The sequence below is a fragment of the Ranitomeya imitator genome, chromosome 4 (assembly GCF_032444005.1).
Source record: "Ranitomeya imitator isolate aRanImi1 chromosome 4, aRanImi1.pri, whole genome shotgun sequence".
In the NCBI taxonomy this organism is placed as follows: domain Eukaryota; kingdom Metazoa; phylum Chordata; class Amphibia; order Anura; family Dendrobatidae; genus Ranitomeya; species Ranitomeya imitator.
Window position 1 is genome coordinate 234,178,710 of NC_091285.1, and position 21,899 is coordinate 234,200,608.

The following is a 21,899-nucleotide window of genomic DNA, read 5'->3' on the forward strand; positions in this document are numbered from 1 at the left end:
ACTCTTTCCATGTTTCCCTCCTCAAACCAATAGTTTTGAGCTCCTTCTTTAAAGACCCATATTCCACTCCTAATCCCGTCAGGGAGAAGGATGTCTTTGAGGTAGAAAATATCTTGGCCACTAAGAGTGTAAGGGGTAAGACCTATTATTTGGTGGATTGGAGGGGCTTTGGTCCCGAGGAGAGGTCATGGGAGAATATTCAGGCCCTTCTAAAGAGAATATTCAGGCCCTTCTCCTACTGAAAAAATTCTACGCAGGCTTGAAAAAAAGGGGGCGTAAAGAGGGGGATACTGTTACACCCGGTCCCGGTCCTGTACCTTTGTGGCGTCCCCGTCGAGACACCCACTCTGTGCCAGCCCCACGCCATCCTGCTGCAGTCTCTGCGTCCTCTCTTCCCCCTGCTTCCTGGAGTGTGGCCTGCAGGTTCTCGGGTAGAGTGCTTAGGTCACGCGCACTCCCGGTCACTTAAAGAGACCACGCGCATTTTTCAAAAAGTACTTCTGACCAATGGCGTTTTAGTAATTACTATTTCTAGCCCCTCCGTCATAGGGAGGGTGCCGGAGCAACAAGTATCCTCTGTTGCTAGCTTCTGGTCTCGGCTAGTGTGTGCTTTAGCTTCTGAAGTGTTCTGCCAATACTACGCTTACACTGTTTGTCTCCGCAGACTATCAGCTACCTGTTACCCTGCTATACTGGACAACGACCATTCTGTCTACACCAGCTCCGTCATGTCCTGCTATTCAGCCATCCGTAACTCTTGACAAAGCCAGTACCACCTCTATCAGCTCCACGGCATCTGTTAACCCTGCCTGTTCATCTGTCCCGCTGGGACAGCTGCCACGTGTCCGGGATCTAACTGAGGGTAGCACTCGTGTCCCCCAGGCATTCCATTCTGACCCTGTTCGAGGGGACTTACCACGGGTGCCTGGGGCTCATGTAGTCACTTCCCCTTCGGAGCTCTCTGGACCGTGGACCGAGATTCCATAAAAAATATCAATAAAAAACGAATGTGACCTTCACCACCTGTGTCTCTGCTTCCATTCATTACAGATTGCTCCAGCCATGGAACATGCTGGAACCCAGGTACCTCCTGCCGTGGAGCTATGTCAAGAGGTTACCCATCTGAGCGCTCAACAGGACAAGATCACGACCTATCTGCGCAACTTGTCTACTTGCATAGATTCCCTGATTTCTTCGACTATACCCGTCTCTGCTACCGATATCCAGGTATCTATTTGCACAGCAAGTAAAGGTCCTTGCCTGGCGACCACCACCCGCTTCCATGGCGACCCCGTTCAGTGGCGGGGGTTGATTAACCAGTGCAAGCTGCACTTTGAACTTGTGGGGCATATTTTTGCTTCTGATTGGGCCAAGGTGGGCTGCACTATGTCTTACCTTGCTGGAAATGCCCTCACCTGGCTGAATCTGCTGTGGGAGAGAGGGGATCCTCTGGTTACTAATCTTCAGTCTTTTTTAGAAGCATTTTGCAGGACCTTTGACGAACCCTGTCGAGTCACGTCGACCGCTTCAGCTACACCAGGAGGCTCTCATAGTGACTCAGTATGCTGTTCGGTCCCATACCCTTTCTTCTGAGTTATCCTGTAACAACAAGGCCTTGGTGGCCGAGTTCTGGGAAGGTCTTTTGGGAAGAGTAAAGTATGATCTGGTGGGACGGGACATGCCTACAACGCTGGATGACCTGATTTCCCTGGCAGTCCAGATAGACCTACAGTTTCAGGAATGTTTCAAGGAAATCAAACGTCATAAGAGGCCCTACCGCCTGCTTTCTAGTTCCCCAAAACCTGTGGCCTCCCTGACTTCGACAAGCTCTCCTGAGGCTATGGAAGTGGATCAAGTAAGCTTGGTCAACCACTGCCAGCAGGCATGTCGCCTGGAGGGGAGCGGTTTCTACTGTGGCAGTTCTGAGCATCTGATCCGCTCCTGCCCAAAGAAGGCAGGAAACTCCAGTGCAGACTATCAGCTACCTGTTACTCCACTATCCTGGACAACGACCATTCTGTCTACGCCAGATCCGTCATGTCCTGCCATTCAGCCATCCGTAACTCTGGACAAAGCCAGTACCACCTGTGTCAGCTCCACAACATAAATTAACCCATCTTGTCCATCTGTTCTGCTGGGACAGCTGCCATGTGCCCGGGGTCTAACTGGAGGTATCACTCGTGTCTCCCAGGCATTCCATTCTGACCCTGTTCGACGGGACTTACCACGGGTGCCTGGGGTTCATGTAGTCATTCCCCCTTCGGAGCCCTCTGGACCGTGGACCGAGGTTCCACAAAAATATCAATAAAAAACTAATGTGAACTTCACCACCTGTGCCTCCGCTTCCATTCGTTACAGAAAATATATTATTTATATTAATTTTTTACAAATTATAGCCAGATAATGATATATTAATTTTTCTATTTTGTTTTATATTTCTGATTGTAGATTTTTTCCATCTATATTCTGTACTTGATTACGGGAGCACCTATCTTGCCTGAGCCATTATACACAACAGTCACAGATATACTTTACAGCAGCCATGAGAGCCATAAAGCCTGTAGACCAGAGACACTGTAACTCATTGGATTCTATGGGAGACTGCTGTGGGCATGCTCTGTGACGCGCGCAAACAAGGAGGACAAGTTGTCTCCTATGTCTAACTTGCTGTCAAGTGTAATCCAATCCAAGAAGCAAAGATCTTGAGGTGCATTATTGAAAGGGGGGATGTGCCTCTATCTGTCTTCCCTTGATTTGGCTGCAGCATTTTAAGTAAGGAAATGGAAGTTCCAGCACTTATAATGACGGTAGAATGCTGATAAAAGAGAACAGCGCACTCATGAAAATTCAGGGAAGGTTAGAAAGAATACAAATCAGAAAAATTGCATAGACTGGTTTTTGTCCTGAAATCAGTTTTAGTTTGTTTTGAGGAATGATGGCAGCGATAATGTGCTTTTCTACAGGTTTTGTCTGAAAGAGAAAGTATTCTATGAAGTTTGTAAAGATGGCTAATACAAAGACAGAGAAGGGGGCTGACCATTGAGATGAGCCAGTGAGCCATCCCCCTTCAAAAAACAGCTCTGATCACAAGCCTGGCACAGAAAACATTCTCCGGTGTCAAGCACAGGGCGAGAAGTGGAACTGAAGGTACCTGGAACGATGGTGTGATGGACATGTCGGAGGAGCTTAGCTAATACGTTTTGATTTAATGTGGACAACCCCTTTTTTTATGATCATAAAGCAAAGATGCCTTCCGAATATAATGTTTTATTTCTAGTTTTCAAATTAACAATCCTAACAAGAATGGTTGACCATAGGGTATTTGTATACTTACAGACACATAGCTTGCATTGATGTAATCTGAGCCTGGCACACCAGCATCCGCTATAAGCTTTACTCGGTTATTGTTATCTGTGGCATAAATAGCGTTATCACAAAGAGTTAATAAAATGATCAGTGGACGAAAGCAACTCCTGGAAATGAACAAACAACAACTAAAGGCCTCTGTTACATACACTGCAGTCATTACACTTTATTATGGTTTTCTTTACATGAATATAGGACTTCTCACTTTAACACTTTCTATACTGTAATTGTAAGGGCAGCAAATAGTCTTGGGACGGCTGTCAAGTGAAGAATGTTAAAGAGGTTGGTTACTTAGGTCACATTACAAAGTTAAGACACTATTAAGTCTACAATTTCTTGCACCTGCATATAAAAGCTCGTGCGTACAGAGTTACTCAGACAATCAGCCTTGGAACATTACAAGGGTCATTTCAAGATCATTGAGCCGTTGCAATGTGTAAATTATGTTTATTAATGCTGAATGCAACACAGCTTTATTTCTCTTTAAATTAAAAGTAAACCTTCTGAAATCAGAAAGACTTTTTTTTTCCCCGAGAAATAGCACCACTCTTGCGTTTAGGCTTTGCCTGGTATTGCAGCTTTGAGTTGAGCGGCAATATTAGGCACAGCTGTTCCTAAAAGTACGGTGTGTAGTCCCTGACCAGTGTTCACAATGATGGAGAAACAACGATCCCAGGAGCACTGCAGACTTATTAAAACAGTTAATTGGCAATGGTGTTGAGAGTTGACCCCCACAATCTAACCTAAGGAACAAGTTTAAAGAAGTGAATAACCTATTAATCAGCTGAATTACTATGGTGTTCGGTTCTGCCCCATTTCTTGATCATTTACTACATACTGATAGGTCCATAGAATACAACAAGAAAGTCAATTTCCCTATTGTCTTAAATATCTTAAGCCACAATCATACTAGTAATATTTGGTCAGTATTTTACATCAGTATTTGTAAGACAAAACCAGGAGTGGGTGATAAATCCAGAAGTGGTGACGTGTTTCTATTATATTTTTCCTCTGATTGTTCCTCTCCTGGTTTTGCCTTCCACATACTGAAGTAAAATACTGACCACAAAGTGAACGTGTGAATGTGGCCTTAAAAGACATTTCAGTTAGTGTACCAGTATCTAATGTAATGTAAAGCAGGTGAAAACGTTTATTAAGTACATTACATAAGGATGTATTCACACATGGTGTTGTGCAGCAGTTCTTGTTATGTAGGAAAAATAAGCCATTATTTTTCACACATTGGTCTTTAACACCCTTCACAACATTCGCGCATGTGATGTGGGCTCCGGCGCTGAACCTACATCTTTCTGGCACATGTCAGCTGATTTGATCAGCTGACATGTGCCCCTAACAGCTGTGGGTGGAATCTAAATCCACCCGCGGCTGTTAACCGGCATTAACAGCGGCATTTAACATGATCGCACCAGAAGCGCGTCACTATTCCCGCCCATCGGCACCCATGTCACATGACTGTGGGTCGTTGACAGGTTGGCATGACAACCTGGTGTCTTAAACAGACCCCTGTGGATGTCATAGCTGGATTGCTATGAGCGCTGCCCAGTGGTCAGAAAAATAAAAAAAGTTATGGCTCTGGGAAGAAGAGGAGCAATAAACAGAAACGTAAAAACAGAAAATGGATCGGGGGTGAAGGGTTAAGGATTATTCCCATCTCAGTCTTTTAAGGCTAACCAGAATAAATCCATCCAGGCACTAACTATAGGAAGTTGGGCTGTGGAGACAGCACATTGGTGCAGAGCTACGCTGTTTCCATAACTCACATTTATTTCTATGGGACTTACGGAATGAGTGTAGCTCAGTTGTGCTGAGCTTTTTCTGTAGCACCACTTCCGCTGTTTGGTGTCTGTACTGAGTTATTTCCATTTCAGCCCTGAAAGACTGAGATGGGCATAACTCTTTAACCCCTATTCCCCCCCCCCCCCCCCGTTCACCCCCCAGGCTGTTTGCACGTTAATGACCAGGCCAATTTTTACAATTCTAACCAGTGTCACTTTATGAGGTAATAACTCTGGAACACTTCAACACATCCTACTGATTCTAAGAATGTTTTTTCGTAACATGTCGTACTTCATGATAGTGGTAAAATTTCTATGATATGACTTGTGTTTATTTGCAAAAAAAAATTAAAATTTGGCAACATTTTTGAAAATTTTCAAACTTTTATTTTTTATGCCCTTGAATCAGAGAGCTATATCACTCAGAATAGTTAATAAATAACATTTTCCACATGTCTACTTTACATCAGCACAATCTTTGAAACATCATTTTTTGTCCTTGGGAACTTAGGCCGGCGTCACACTAGCGAGTTTTACGGACGTATGAGAGGTGCAGAAAATACGGATTGCACACGGTACAATGATTCTCTATGGCCCAGCTCCTATCTGCCGTATTTTTTACGTATCCGTATTATACGGTCTTGTACGGCCGTAGAAAATTGCCAAAAATATATTTGTGAATGGACAGTGGTTCTGATCATTTTACAGTGTGTCTATATATGTTTTATAATTGCCACATTATGTAATAGCACACTACAGTTTATCACGATCACTCTCTCTTTTTTGTATTTGGTATGTTTATTTTATTCGGTTTTTTAGCTCTATTACACTTTAGGATATGGGATCCGTATCCTTTTATCCTTTCCTATATTTGTGGGGGATTTCAGTTCATGGGGAGGGGCGAACTGTACCTCAGGGGAGAGGATCGGATCGCTTTTTGATATGCCAGTCGATCGATTTTGTGGTCGGCTGCAGACAATTATGCACACATGCACTGTTAGGACTGGCGGAACGCACCAAGACAGATGATATAGATGCGTTCGCAGTCCGGGGTCCACCGTGCAGGTGAAAACCTGCTGCTAGCAATTTGCAGACTATATGGCGGTACACTAAAGTATACACGCGTGGGTTAAACCTCACCCAGCGTGAAAGAAGCAATCCTGTTAAGTCACAGGACCGCGGTACCGCACCTAAAGCGCGAGCAAGTAGTCAGCGAACTCAACCCCAACTAGGATTGAAGTCCGATTAGACCCTTGCTGGCACAACACCGCAACTGGGTGTGTAAGGAAACTGAATAACAATATTAAAGCACAAAAGTGCATGCGGTGCCGCACTGACGAACGCCACTAACCACCCAGGCTTGGGTAAGGAAAGCACAGAGGAAGTGCACGGCGCCGTACTGGCGGTCACAGCAACTGGACGCTGTAATGTGTGATTCGTGCTGTAGGCTAAGTCGGGCGCTAGATAGCAACCATACACCTTCCGCGAACAGACATTCAATAGGGTAGGGGTATCCAAGGACGACTTGCACTCAGAACATACACACATTAGCAATTGTTAGACAATACTAGCGCATGGCCGTGCGGTCATGCGCAGTTTATATAGTTGCAGCACAGGAAGTGGTAACAGCACTTTTGCCCTTCCAAGACCTGCCAAGAGGACCAATGGAATGTGCTGCAGAGCCTGAGCACATGACCCTCGATCTCCAACGGGAGATCTTACCCTGGGCATGCTCAGTACGTGCAGACAAGGACTTAGTCCCAAAGAAGTCCGCTCGCTGCTGACCAGCACTGACTTTAATGGTCGAGACTGGAGAAGCAGCAGTAACTCTCAGAACAGAGTGAGAATGAGCAAGACGCTGGGACTGACGTCTTTGCTGAGCAGACTCCACTGCGGCTGGAGAAGAATGGGAGACCGCAGCGGAGGTGGCTCGAGATTCCCCCTGTGCAGAAGCGGGAACTCGACCCCTAACATTACCCCCCCTCCTAGGGCCCCCCCCCCTTGGGCCTCGCTACGTTCGAAGGCAGCAATAAGCTGTGGAGCCCGAATGTGCTCAGCAGGCTCCCAGGATCTATCCTCAGGACCGTAACCCCTCCAATCCACCAAATAAAATTTTTTGCCACGAACCACCTTGTACCCCAAGATAGCGTTCACCTCGTAATCGTCCGTAGACGAACCCGACGTCCCAGTAGATGATTCAGAAAACCGGGACATGTAGACGGGCTTAAGGAGGGACACATGAAAGGTGTCGGTGATACCTAGGCGTGGAGGAAGGGCCAGACGGTAAACCACAGAATTAACCTGTTCGAGGACCTTAAAAGGACATAAGTAGCGAGGTGCAAACTTGGTAGACTCAACTCGCAGCCTGATGTTACGGGCGGAGAGCCACACTAAGTCGCCAGGAGCAAAGGTTGGAGCGGGGCGCCGATGTGCGTCTGCGGAGGACCTCATTCTCTCCTTGGAAGCCCGAATGGCATCCTGAGTGCGATCCCAAATGTCCCGTGCCTCCACAGCCCAGTCTGCCACCCTGGAATCGGCGGAAGACACGGGCATGGGCACAGGTACCCGCGGATGCTGACCATAGTTAAGGAGGAATGGAGTCTGTCCAGTGGAATCAGCGACAGCATTGTTAAGAGCAAACTCCACCCACGGTAGCAAAGATGCCCAGTCATCCTGCTTAGCAGAAACAAAATGTCGCAGATATGTGACCAAGGTCTGGTTGGCTCTCTCCACCAACCCATTCGTCTCGGGATGATAAGCCGAAGAGAGATTCAACTCGATACTGAGAAGACGACAAAGCTCTCTCCAGAACTGAGACGCAAACTGGGGACCTCGGTCACTGACAATTTTGTCTGGCATACCGTGAAGACGAAAGATGTGTTTGACAAACAACGCTGCCAAGGCCCGTGCAGAAGGTAACCGGGAAAGCGGCACCAAATGCACCATTTTAGAAAAATGGTCGGTGATTACCCAAATAATGGTACAGCCACGAGACTTGGGCAGACCCACAACAAAATCCATCCCGACCATCTCCCAGGGCCTGTCTGCCACCGGCAGAGGGTATAACAAACCAGCTGGCCGTTGTCGGGAAGACTTATTCTTGGCACAAGAGACACATGCCTGAACGTAGTCTCCGACGTCACGAACCATATGTGGCCACCAGTACATTCTCGCCAGTAACTCAGATGTCCTTTTTGCCCCAAAGTGTTCACCCACTCTGGACGAATGAGCCCAAGAGAGAACCTCCGGACGCAAATTGATGGGAACAAAAGTCTTGCCCGGAGGCACAGACTCTAGCGAAACCGGAGCTACAGTTCTCAGACTCTCCGAAGGGACAATGAGCCGAGGCTCGTCCTCCTCCTCCTCAGCTGACACGAAGGAGCGAGAGAGAGCGTCAGCACGAATGTTCTTCTCCCCGGCGAGATAATGTAGGGTAAAGTGGAACCGGGAGAAAAACAAGGACCATCTGGCCTGACGAGAATTCAGCCGCTGGGCTGTTTGTAAATAGACCAAATTCTTGTGATCCGTGAAAACTTGGAATGGGAACCGAGCACCCTCCAAGAGATGTCTCCACTCCGAAAAGGCCAACTTCATTGCCAGCAACTCTCTATCCCCGATGGAGTAATTTCTCTCCGCTGGTGTGAAGGTCTTTGAGAAAAAGAAGCATGGGTGCTTTCGACCCTGAGCATCCTTTTGATAGAGGACTGCTCCTGCACCAACAGATGAGGTATCCACTTCCAAAAGGAATGGCTTACCCACATCGGGACGATGTAAGATAGGAGCGCTAGCAAAATGGGACTTGATAGAAGTGAAGGCCTTGGAGACCCCTTCGGACCACGATTTGGGATTCGCTCCCTTCTTGGTGAGGGATACCAAGGGAGCTACCAAAGTTGAGAAGTGGGGAATGAACTTGGTGATAGTAATTTATGAACCCCATAAAGCGCTGCACCGCTTTAAGAGAATGGGGTTCCTGCCAGTCCATCACTGCTTGTAGTTTGGCAGGATCCATAGCCAATCCCTGGGCCGAGATGATATAGCCCAGGAAAGGCATAGACTCCTGCTCAAACACACACTTCTCCAACTTTGCATATAAGGAATTCGCCCGTAAGAGTTCGAAAACTCTGCCAACATCTCTCCGGTGGGAGTCAATATCTGGGGAGAAGATGAGAATATCATCCAGATAGACTACGACCGAGGTAGAAAGCATATCCTGGAAGATATCGTTGACAAAGTCCTGAAAAACGGCTGGGGCATTACAGAGCCCGAAAGGCATCACCAGGTACTCATAGTGCCCATCCCTGGTATTGAAAGCCGTTTTCCACTCGTCACCCTCACGGATGCGAATCAGATTGTAGGCACCCCGCAGATCTAATTTGGTGAATATTTTAGCTCCCCTTAATCTGTCAAAGAGCTCCGATATCAGGGGCAACGGGTATTTGTTCTTAATAGTGATAGCATTGAGACCCCTATAATCGATGCAAGGACGTAACTCCCCGTTCTTCTTTTGCACGAAGAAGAATCCCGCCCCTGCCGGAGACACTGACTTCTTTATAAACCCTCTTGCCAAATTCTCCTGAATGTATTGAGACATAGCCTCTGTCTCCGGGAGAGAGAGGGGATATACCCTTCCCCGAGGAGGTTCGGCTCCAGGCAAGAGGTCGATAGGACAGTCGTAAGGGCGATGGGGCGGTAGAGTCTCAGCAGCCTTTTTAGAGAACACGTCTGCATAACACCAATAATACCTGGGAAGTGATGAAAGATCTGCGGGTACCTCGGTAGTAGAGACCTGTACACACTCACTCACACATCTGCCCAAACAAGACTTACTCCAACCCAATATTCTCCCTGAGGACCACTCAATATGTGGGGAGTGGAAACGGAGCCAGGGTATTCCCAGCAAAATCTCATCCATTCCCTCAGGAAGGACAAGAAGGGAAATAATCTCCTGGTGGGAAGGAGATATGGACAGCGAGAACGGAACTGTCTGGTGTGTGACTTGCAGTGGGAGTGTCGCCCCATTCACAACTCTAACCGTTATTGGTTTGGCGAGCATGACTAGTGGTATAGCATGACGTGTAGCAAAAGCAGAGGACATGAAGTTTCCCTCTGCTCCTGAATCCACACAAAGCTCGACTGTTAGAGTGGAGGAGCTTAACAGGATTGTCCCTTTAAAGGACAGTTTGGAGGAGAATGCTGCTGCGTCTAGTGAACCTCCCCCAATGGTTACTAGACGCGATCGTTTCCCGACCGCCGCGGACATTTATTGGCGTAATGTCCATGTTGTTGACAGTTTTTACAAACCACGGGTACTCGAGCGGCTAGAGATTTAGGTCCCGCTTGAGAAACCTCCATGGCCTCATGGGAATCTGACGCCAAGACAGGGGATTCCAGAGGTCTGGCGAAAGTTGGAGCCAGCCGAAACCTCTGCCTACACTGGGTCCACTCCAACCTCCGCTCGTGAAAACGGAGGTCGATGCGGGTAGACACAGAAATAAGTTCCTCCAGTGTGGCCGGTATCTCCCTAGTGGCCAAGGCGTCCTTCACATGGTCTGCCAGTCCCCTCCAGAACACCGGAATAAGAATTTTGTCTGGCCACTCTAACTCTGAAGCTAGAGTCCGGAACTGGATGGCAAACTGGCTGACCACGGACGTACCCTGCATAATAGACAACAATTGGAGTGCGGTGTCGTGGGTAACCCGAGGCCCTAAAAAGACCTGCTTCAGAGTGTCCAAGAAGAGAGGAGCACTCTGTACCACACGATCATCTCACTCCCAGAGTGGCGTTGCCCACTCCAATGCCCTGCCCGACAAGAGAGATAGGATAAATCCCACTCTCGCACGCTCCGTAGGAAAACGTGACGCCAGGAGCTCAAGATGTATAGAGCACTGGCTCACGAATCCGCGACAATGTTTACTGTCACCAGCAAACTTGTCAGGAAGCGGGAGACGGGATAAAGTCGGAGCAGGGGTGGCAGCGGACAAACTGGCTGTGGCTACACTAGCAGCCTGCACAGCTACAGCAGTGACATCCACAGCTGAGGTTGTACGCTCAAGAGCCGCCAACCTTCCCTCCAGCTGCTGGATGTACCTCTGTAAACCCTGGTCATCCGCCATTTTACTAGCCAGACCCTGGCGCTAGTATTCTGTTAGGACTGGCGGAACGCACCAAGACAGATGATATAGATGCGTTCGCAGTCCGGGGTCCACCGTGCAGGTGAAAACCTGCTGCTAGCAATTTGCAGACTATATGGCGGTACACTAAAGTATACACGCGTGGGTTAAACCTCACCCAGCGTGAAAGAAGCAATCCTGTTAAGTCACAGGACCGCGGTACCGCACCTAAAGCGCGAGCAAGTAGTCAGCGAACTCAACCCCAACTAGGATTGAAGTCCGATTAGACCCTTGCTGGCACAACACCGCAACTGGGTGTGTAAGGAAACTGAATAACAATATTAAAGCACAAAAGTGCATGCAGTGCCGCACTGACGAACGCCACTAACCACCCAGGCTTGGGTAAGGAAAGCACAGAGGAAGTGCACGGCGCCGTACTGGCGGTCACAGCAACTGGACGCTGTAATGTGTGATTCGTGCTGTAGGCTAAGTCGGGCGCTAGATAGCAACCATACATCTTCCGCGAACAGACATTCAATAGGGTAGGGGTATCCAAGGACGACTTGCACTCACAACATACACACATTAGCAATTGTTAGACAATACTAGCGCATGGCCGTGCGGTCATGCGCAGTTTATATAGTTGCAGCACAGGAAGTGGTAACAGCACTTTTGCCCTTCCAAGACCTGCCAAGAGGACCAATGGAATGTGCTGCAGAGCCTGAGCACATGACCCTCGATCTCCAATGGGAGATCTTACCCTGGGCATGCTCAGTACGTGCAGACAAGGACTTAGTCCCAGAGAAGTCCGCTCGCTGCTGACCAGCACTGACTTTAATGGCCGAGACTGGAGAAGCAGCAGTAACTCTCAGAACAGAGTGAGAATGAGCAAGACGCTGAGCAGACTCCACTGCGGCTGGAGAAGAATGGGAGACCGCAGCGGAGGTGGCTCGAGATTCCCCCTGTGCAGAAGCGGGAACTCGACCCCTAACATGCACTAGTCACTTTCTCACTTACAGTCACTGTATACGCTCCTGGTTCCGGCCCCTTACTCGCCGGCGACCGCTGAACACGTGGTGTGGGCGTGGTGCTGGCCCGCTCACGTGACAGTGGGGAGTCGAACGAGCTTGAGTGTTGAGACGCATGGATGCGGTTCACGCATGCGCATTAATACCGGCACAGTCGCCGCTTCATTAGCGGCGACCTATATATAAACCGGATGGAGATTCGAATTTAGCCACGCCCCCTGAGGAAGCGGTATTCACCAGACGCGAAACGCGCGTTGGGGTAGCCACACAAGGACCAGGACAGGACCTGTCACATTCATTATAGGTAAATACAACCTGGATTTTACTGTCTTAATGTTACCATCTTGAGCGCATGATCGGCCGGGTGGCATAGCTGCTATTGAACATTCTTTGTCATTGCACATATTTACTCTGATGGACAGTCTGAGTGCCATGGCCAATCAGTAGCTCAGCACTTGCTATTATAGCATATTAGCTGCATGTTACATATAGGTATACCGGGCAGAGTCCTGATCTGTGATCTTTGATTTTTTGATGTATCCACGGAATTATCACATAATATTACATAAGTGGTACGTTTTTAAATGTTAATGTTGTTGTACAGTTGTATAATTATCAATAAATATAGTTCATGATTGAACATACGTATTTTTGGCAATTATTGGACTCTTGGTTCTCCTTTATATATGATTATGATTTGAGTCGCCATCATTTATCTTTGGTATTTTTTGCTGATGTTTTGTTTATGTATGTGGCCGTAGAAAATTGCAGCATGCTGCGTTTGTTAGCGTATTGCGCAAAAAATACGCCAATGAAAGTCAATGGGGGCGAGAAAAATACGGATTACACACGGACGAGCAGTGTGACTTGCGAGAAATATGCCAGACATGTCCAGGTGCCAGGAAATGTGCCAAGCCCTCATTCAAGAAGCTCAGACATGCTAATTAGCTGAAAAAGCCAGACAGACATCCCGGAAGTCTGGCGCTCGCCTCCACGGAGTTGCAAGCAGCATGGCATCCATCACTAATGTGGATATGCTCCTCATCCTGGTCCAAGAAAGGCCTCAAATCTGGGACCAGCGGGATCCAAACTATTCCAACCAGGCCAGGAAAGAGGCAGCTTGAAGGACCATCTGTGGGATCCTATTCCCAGATTATGAGCAACGCACACATGCGGAGCAGACACAACTTTGAAAGTACATTCATGTTGCGACATTAAGTAACCTTGAAAAATGCTTTACCTACATGATTTCATGCAGATTATTTTTTGGCTTAGTCTGCTTTTTGGCGGGGGGGGGGGGGGATTTTTTAGCAAAAACAAAGATGCTGAACATGAGAAAGGGTTTACGTACATAGATAATATAGATGTTGCGTTGGGTACTATTTTTGTGAATGCCAGACTGGTACGGAGGGGAATGGACCCTGTCCTTGTGTTGTTTCATTTTATTGTGTATAATGTATTTGTTGTTTTAAGCAATTTAAACTTTAGGAAATTCATTTAAGAAGGCTTTTTATTAGCATCGTTAAAATATGATCAATCAATGCCAACTGTTTTAAGCAATGTGCAAAATGAGCTTATAGAATTTTTATTACCATGTCATTGCAGTGGAAGATGTTATGACACGATGGCGCAGAATCAGGGACCAATATCGCCGGGGAAGGCAGCAGCGGGCAAGAAGTGGGTCAGCTGCTCCAACCAAAAAGCGAAAGTACATATACTACGATCGGCTTTCCTTTTAGGATCCCAGTATGGATCTAAGACCGTAAGTAAAATCATCACAACACAATTCTTCTTCTTATTATTATTTTTTATTGTTATAGTGCCATTTATTCCATGGCGCTTTACATGTAATGAGGGGTATACATAAGAAAAAAAAGTACAATAATCTTAAACAATGCAAGTCAATAACTGATACAGGAGGAGAGAGGACCTTGCCCGCGAAGGATCACAATCTACAAGGGTTGGGTGAGAATATAGTAGGCGAGGGTAGAGCTGGTCATGCCGTGGTTTGGTGATTGGTGGTAACTGTAGGTTATATGCTTGTCGGAAGAGGTGGGTCTTCAGGCTCTTTTAGTAGGTTTCGATGGTAGGCAAGAGTCTGATGTGTTGTGGTAGAGGGTTCCAGAGTAGGGGTGATACACGAGAGAAATCTTGTATACGATTGTGGGAAGAGGAGATAAGAGGGGAGTAGAGGTCACAGATGTATAATAAACTTATGTTAGCAAATGAATCAACTATTAATTAGGGGTATTAATTTTGGTTTTTTTCATAACAGAAACTAAACAGAAACAACCTCACTGAGAGGGAGACCGGGTCGGACTCGGAGGTGGTCATAGATCCTGTTGGTGTCGAAGAAGAGGTGGCAGACCCATCTTTGGCCTCTTCTACATCCATCCTTCCTGAACCATCGGCTTCTGCATCCCAAGAGATAGCAGCAAGTGTCCAAGATGCAGACCCACCACATGATCCTGTAGGCTAGGAAGAGCAAGGACACAGCAGCAGCCCTACTGTCCCACTGGTGTCCTCCCCACAGGCAGCTGGCCCTTACCGCAGAGGCTGCAGAAGGAGAGAGCTGAAAGCCAGTAGGAGGGATGTGGACGATGGTGTCCTCAATTATTTTGCCAGGGCAGCCACGGATGATGGTGAGGAGGCCTTTGCTCGCAGCCTTGCCCGGTACCTTTGTCCTCTTCCCCGTGAGGTCAGGCTACATGTGAGAGGGTGTATTCAAATCCTGATTGATTTATGCAACTCCCCAAATGACCCTTATGAGGTTTTGGAATTTATTGAGAGAAGGCAACTTTCACCACATAACCTCTTGCACCTTCCACGAACTAAACAGGTGCATGGTCAATCAGGATTTGAAGCACCTCCTCCACGTGTGCCTACACCTCAACCCCTCCCCACCCAAAATCAACCAATGCCAGCACTGTACCATATGGCAGCCTACAACCAACCTTCCCAATATGGCCACTTTTCCAGACCCAGTGCTGTAGGCTGGTCCCAACCTGGGTTTGGACGACATGGACATATTGGGGGTGGCTATGAGTCCAGCCAATATGTTCAGCAGCATGAGGCCCAGAGACAAATCCATTATGGCCAATACCCAACTGGCCAATATGACCAAGGCCTGTATTTGGATCCACCACACAGACTGAAGGACAATTGGCCCAACAAAGGCCACCTGAGCAGAACCCTGAGCTGCCGCCATCACCTCCACCAACTTACCACAATTTGTAACCAAAGCTGTTTTTGTTTATATTTGTTACGTCAAACCATGTTTTGGTTAACTTTGTGCTGTAATTGCACTTTGTGCTGTTGTGGTTTACAGAAAAAAAAAACATATGAAACAAATATGGTTAAAAGTTTAGACCAAAAGGCTTTTGGTATAAGTAAAAAATGTTGTCAAAAAGCCAATTGACGTTTGTGGGACAATCATTCTTACATCACACACATATGCTCTGTTCATAACCATCTGGTAATTAAGTAAATACAACACACAGAGTACACTTTCTGTAGGCATAAAATATTTTATGGTGATAATATATTTGGAAACTAAGGAAATCACAACTGAGAAACAGCATAATCTTGCCAGGGAGTAGCACCCTGAGGAGAAACAAAATAATTTGTGAAACTATCTCTCACTTTTATTCCAGAAAGTGGACGGCGTGGAGGATGGCCATGTGTTATAGGCCTACTCTCATTGGGCAACATTTCTTCACCAATAACTAGTGTTGAGCATTCCGATACCGCAAGTATCGGGTATCGGCCGATACTTGCGGTATAGGAATTCCGATACCGAATTCCGATACCTCCCGCGTATCGGATACCGGAATCGGAAGTTCCCAGAATTCAAATTGAACGCAGCAGCCAATGAGGAATGATTGGAAGTGTGGGCACATCCTGTTTAGCATGGTGGGCATGTAAGTACTGGCAAGGCTGTGATTGGCTGCTGAAATGATGTCACTCTGCACTATAAAAAACGCTGCCGCCATTTTGCGCTCACTCTGCTGTGATTTCAGTTAGGGACAGGACGCTGTGTTCTAACTGAGGGCCAGTTGAGCTAGCTAATTGCTTTATTTTCCTTTCCAAAGGCTAATTTAGCAAAACGCTGTGTGTTCTTCACTGTTCACCTTGCTCTTGCCTTGCAGCGCTGTTTTAACAGCGTTCTGCAAGGTCTCTGTGTGTGTGTGTGTGTGTGTGCAGCTCACTCTGTAGTCTGTGTGCAGCCATATACCCGGTTGTATTCAGCTCAGGGGGGGTTCACACTGCCTCACACAGTTGTCCTTTTTTGCTCATAGTGCAGCCTGCTGCACATTTTTTCTCAAATTTCCTATTAGTGTTTTTCCACCCATCTACAGCTAAATTGTGGAAAAACACTACATAGGATAACCTAGAGGGGGGTTTTTGGGCCTTGCAGCGCCGTTTTCGGCTGTCTGCACGGTCTCCGTGTGAGCCCAGCTCACCCTGTAGTCTGTGTGCAGCCATAGCTGGTTGGATTCAGCTCAGGGTTCGTTACTGCCTCATACCTTGAGAAAAATTTTCCTTATTTTCAAATAGTGCAGCCTGTTTAAAAATTTAACAAAAAATTCCCTATTAGTGTTTTTCCACCCGTCTCCAGCTAAATTGTGGAAAAACACTACATAGGATAACCTAGAGGGGGGTTTTTGGGCCTTGCAGCGCCGTTTACGGCTGTCTGCACGGTCTCCGTGTGAGCCCAGCTCGCCCTGTAGTCTGTGTGCAGCCATAGCCGGTTGGATTCAGCTCAGGGTTCGTTACTGGCTCATACCTTGAGAAAAATTTTCCTTTCTTTCAAATAGTGCAGCCTGTTTAAAAATTTTAAAAAAATTCCCTATTAGTGTTTTTCCACCCGTCTCCAGCTAAATTGTGGAAAAACACTACATAGGATAACCTAGAGGGGGTTTTTTGGGCCTTGCAGCGCCGTTTACGGCTGTCTGCACGGTCTCCGTGTGAGCCCAGCTCGCCCTGTAGTCTGTGTGCAGCCATAGCCGGTTGGATTCAGCTCAGGGTTCGTTACTGGCTCATACCTTGAGAAAAATTTTCCTTTTTTTCAAATAGTGCAGCCTGTTTAAAAATTTTAAAAAAAAATCCCTATTAGTGTTTTTCCACCCGTCTCCAGCTAAATAGTGGAAAAACACTACATAGGATAACCTAGAGGGGGTTTATTGGGCCTTGCAGCGCCGTTTACGGCTGTCTGCACGGTCTCTGTGTGAGCGCAGCTCGCCCTGTAGTCTGTGTGCAGCTATAGCCGGTTGGATTCAGCTCAGGGTGCGTTACTGCCTCATACCTTGAAAAACAATTTCCTTTTTTTCAAATAGTGCAGCCTGTTTAAAATTTAAAAAAAAAAATTCCTATTAGTGTCTTTCCACCCGTCTCCAGCTAAATAGTGGAAAAACACTACATAGGATAACCTAGAGGAGGGTTTTTTGGCCTTGCAGCGCCGTTTACGGCTGTCTGCACGGTCTCCGTGTGATTTAAACTAGCTCTGTAGCCCGATCTGCACAAAAAAAAAAGTAAAGTTCACCAAACACAACTTAACACTTGTGTAGGCCACATTTGAAAAATAATAAAGTTTAGTCCACACTTTACAACATTAGTGTTTCTTACACCTGTTAGGAGGAGCATTTCAGGAATAAGCACACTAAGGCCTTAGTACTTTTCTGCTTATCTTTATCTGTCAACCAAGATGAAGAGGGCAGGGAGTAAGGCACGTGGGCGCGGAGCAGGGAGAGGAGCAGGGAGAGGACGTGGTGATTCTGTGCCTGCTGCGGGCGCCGGTGACTCGTCGTCACTCAGTTTCAGCAGGGAACAGTCCTTCATGCGCAGCTTTGTCGGAGAGCGCCGTGCACCGCTGCTGCGTGAAGACCAAATTGAAGCCGTTGTCGGGTGGATGGCAGCTAACGCCTCGGCATTGACTTCAGTTAGTGCCACATCCTCTCAGGCACAGAGCACTGGAGAGCAGCCATCTGTCTCTTCACCACCTGCCAAATTGGCCAGGCAGTCAGAGAGCCCAGGACAGGAGCCGTCTCTACTTCTGTTCTCTGAATCTCTTGGCTTGGAAACAGGGGGCCAGCCAAGCAGCATTGGAGAAATGGAAGAAGAGGCAGTGTGCAGTGATGCCCAACAGCTTTTTCTCTCTGACTCTGAAGAGGCGGGTGGGCCAGTGCCTCCGGTGACCACAGCGCAGTACGCATCTGATGATGAAACTCAGGTGCCGCTTTCTGATGCGTACTGTGCTGCCGAGACTACCCAGGAGGAGCAGTTGGTGGCAGAGGGTAGTGGAGATGATGAGGTCCTTGACCCATCGTGGCGTGAGGAACAGGAAGGTGGTGGGAGCAGCTCTGAGGAAGAGCTTCCCCTTACGGGCCAAAGAGGGAGAGGGAGGGGGAAGACTGCGGAGCCTGTAGCCTCCACTTTGGCACCCGTTAGGAGCCTGTCTCTTTCCAAAGCCAAAAAGGGCGCTCCCAAGACTTGCAGTGCCTGGTCCTTTTTTGACACAGTTGCAGATGACATTTGTTTTGTCAAATGCAAGCTGTGTCATCAGAAAGTAAAAAGAGGGAAAAATGTCAGCAACCTCAATACCACAAATATGTGGAAACATGTGCGGACCAGGCACGCGGTGGAGTTACAGAAACACAGTGAAGACGTAGGCCAACCAACAGCGGCAGCTACCACCTCTTCATCTCGTGTTGCCTCTTCCTCCACTGTTGTCCAGAGACCTAGTGTAATTCCACCCACAGCACCACCTTCCCAGTCATCCTCACACTCCCAGTCTACTCTACAGCCATCGGTAGTACAGGCATGGGAGAAAAGGCGGGCATTCTCGGCCAACCACCCCCGAGCACAGGCTCTGAATGCAGGCATTGCCAAACTGTTGTCCCTGGAAATGCTCTCGTTCAGGCTGGTGGAGACTGACAGCTTCCGTGACTTGATGGCATTGGCAGTCCCACAGTACAAGGTGCCCAGCCGCTTTTACTTCAGCAGGCAGGCTGTCCCTGCCCTGCACAGGCATGTTGAGGCAAACATAAAACATGCGCTACTGAACGCCATCAGTAGCAAGGTCCACCTCACCACCGATGCGTGGACCAGTCAGCATGGACAGGGGCGATATGTTTCCCTCACTGCCCATTGGGTTAATGTTGTTGAGCCAGGTACAGATCGTGCGAGTGGCGCAGGACGTGTCCTGCCCACTCCAAGGATTGCAGGAATCCAGTCTGTACGCATCGACTCCTCCTCTTACACCAGTTCCTCAGATTCCTCTCTGCAGGATCCGTCACAGTCCACCTCCACATGGACCCGTGAACGTTTACCTATGACCGACATGAGCACAGCCGTGGCCAAACATCAGCAGGCCGTCTTGAAACTAGTTTCATTGGGGCATCGAAGCCACACAGCGCAGGAGCTCTGGAATGCCATCAAGCAGGAGAGTGATGTGTGGTTACTGCCAGCGAATCTCCAGCCAGGCATGGTAGTGTGTGACAATGGCCGAAATCTGGTGGCAGCTTTGGCCCTTGGCAACCTCACTCACATCCCATGTCTGGCACATGTGCTCAATTTGGTTGTGCAGAGTTTTCTGAGGGACTATCCGGATCTTGATGCCCTGCTGCACAAGGCCCGCCTAGAGTGTGCTCACTTGCGGCGTTCCAGCTTGGCCAGATCCCGCATTGCTGCTCTGCAGCGCCGATTCCGCCTTCCGGAACACCGCATCATATGTGACCTACCTACCCGGTGGAATTCCACGTTACATATGTTGGAGCGGTTGTGTGAGCAGCAGCAAGCAGTTATGGAGTACCAGCTGCATCAGGCGCAAAGAAGTCGCAGTCAGCGCCGATCAGACTTCACAACCACAGAGTGGGCCACTATGAAGGACGTCTGCCAGGTTTTGCGTCCTTTTGATTATTCCACGCGGATGGCAAGTGCAGATGATGCACTAGTCAGCATGACTGTCCCCCTTATCTGCCTGCTTCAGCAAACTTTGCAAGGGTTAAGGGATGATGTTGTGGAAGAGGTGGAGGATGAGGAGTCACCTTTTCCATCAGCTTCTGGAGAGTCAGCGCCACGTGGTTCCTCACAAAGGGGTACGCAGGGGTCAATTTGTGAGGAGGATGAGTAGGAGTCAATGGAGGAGGAAGAGCTCCGTCCAGAGGAGGGAGCGACACAATTGTCCAGTGGTCAGTGTGTACAGCGAGGGTGGGGTGATGACGAGCGGGCAGAGATCATGTCTCAAGCAGGGGACAGCGTTTCTGGGCCAGTTGGCACTCTGCAGCACATGGTGGATTTCATGCTGCAGTGCCTGAGAAACGACCGCCGCATCGACCACATTCTCAACATGCCTGATTATTGGGTGTTCACCCTCCTCGATCCTCGCTACCGGGACAACGTCCAAAACCTCATCCCTGCGTTGACCCGGGAGCGTAAATTGCGGGAGTACCACGACACACTGGTGAATTCCATCATCTTCTCCTGTCCAACTGAGAGGAGTGCTGCTAGTGCTTTACAAAGCAGCTCAGTGCGTCGAGGCAGTGGGGGAGGCTCTGCCCAAAGAGGGAGCAGAAGCAGTGCCTCTGCCCAAGGAAAGCCCAGTATGCCACAACTCTGGCACACTTTTGTGTGCCCGCCCCAAATGTCTACACTATCACCGGCGGCTCCAGTCAGCAGGAGGCAACGGTTCCGTCAGATGGTGACAGACTACATGGCTTGCCCTCTTACTGTACTCCCAGACGGCTCTTCCCCGTTCAAGTTTTGGGTCTCTAAGCTGGATACATGGCCAGAGCTAAGCCAGTATGCATTGGAGGTGCTGGCTTGCCCTGCGGCTAGTGTCTTATCGGAACGTGTCTTTAGTGCCGCAGGTGGTGTACTAACAGACCGTCGCATGCGACTATCCTCCGAAAACGTTGACAGGCTTACTTTCCTGAAAATGAACCAGGCCTGGATCTCGCAGGAATTTGCCACTCCTCTGCCTGATTAAGTAATTGGGTGTCATCCAGGTCTCCTGCTGTGTTCATCTTTCTACCACCTGAACTGCTATTCCTGGGCTCCAACACCGCCAGTTGCGGCTCAGAAGTGCAGGCTGCACAGTAAAAACATACGACCCAGTGTTATTGGGCTTCAGTAACGTCAGCTGATCCCCAGCTGTGTAGCCGGCAATGTGTCCTGCGACCGCCACGCTGGCACAACAACCTAAATGTAAGGGAACCTGTCCCCCCCCCCCCGTCGTTTGTTACTGAAAGAGCCATCTTGTGCAGCAGTAATGCTGCACAAGGAAAAGGTAGCTCTTTTGGTTTAGCTCCTTGCACACGCAGAACTTAACACTTATAAAATGTGTTCACTGATACCGTTATACCGTCCCGGAGCTGGGACTTTCCTTCGTAATGTGACGCAGCACAGCCGTCATTCCTACCCCCTTGGTGCCATGCGCTGCCTCCTCAGCGTTGTTTTAAGCTGTCACGGAGCCCGCGCTGTTCTGTTATCCCTTGGGCATGCCCTATTTGCGCTGCCTGTCTTCTGACATAATTTGGTGTCAGGCTGGCTGCGCCTGTGCGGCCGCGCTGCCCGAGATCCCGCCTCGCAGTGTCTTCTG

At 48.4% G+C, this 21,899-nt stretch overlaps 1 protein-coding gene across 1 annotated transcript in view; it reads right to left on the reverse strand.

Annotated features, from left to right (window-relative positions):
• PTPRQ (protein tyrosine phosphatase receptor type Q) overlaps positions 1–21,899 on the reverse strand; it is a 536,318-nt gene that overhangs the window by 21,693 nt on the left and 492,726 nt on the right. Inside the window, exon 38 of the mRNA XM_069762319.1 lies at positions 3,335–3,411. Within this exon, the coding sequence (XP_069618420.1) occupies positions 3,335–3,411 (77 nt within the window). The remainder of the gene's footprint in view (positions 1–3,334; positions 3,412–21,899) is intronic.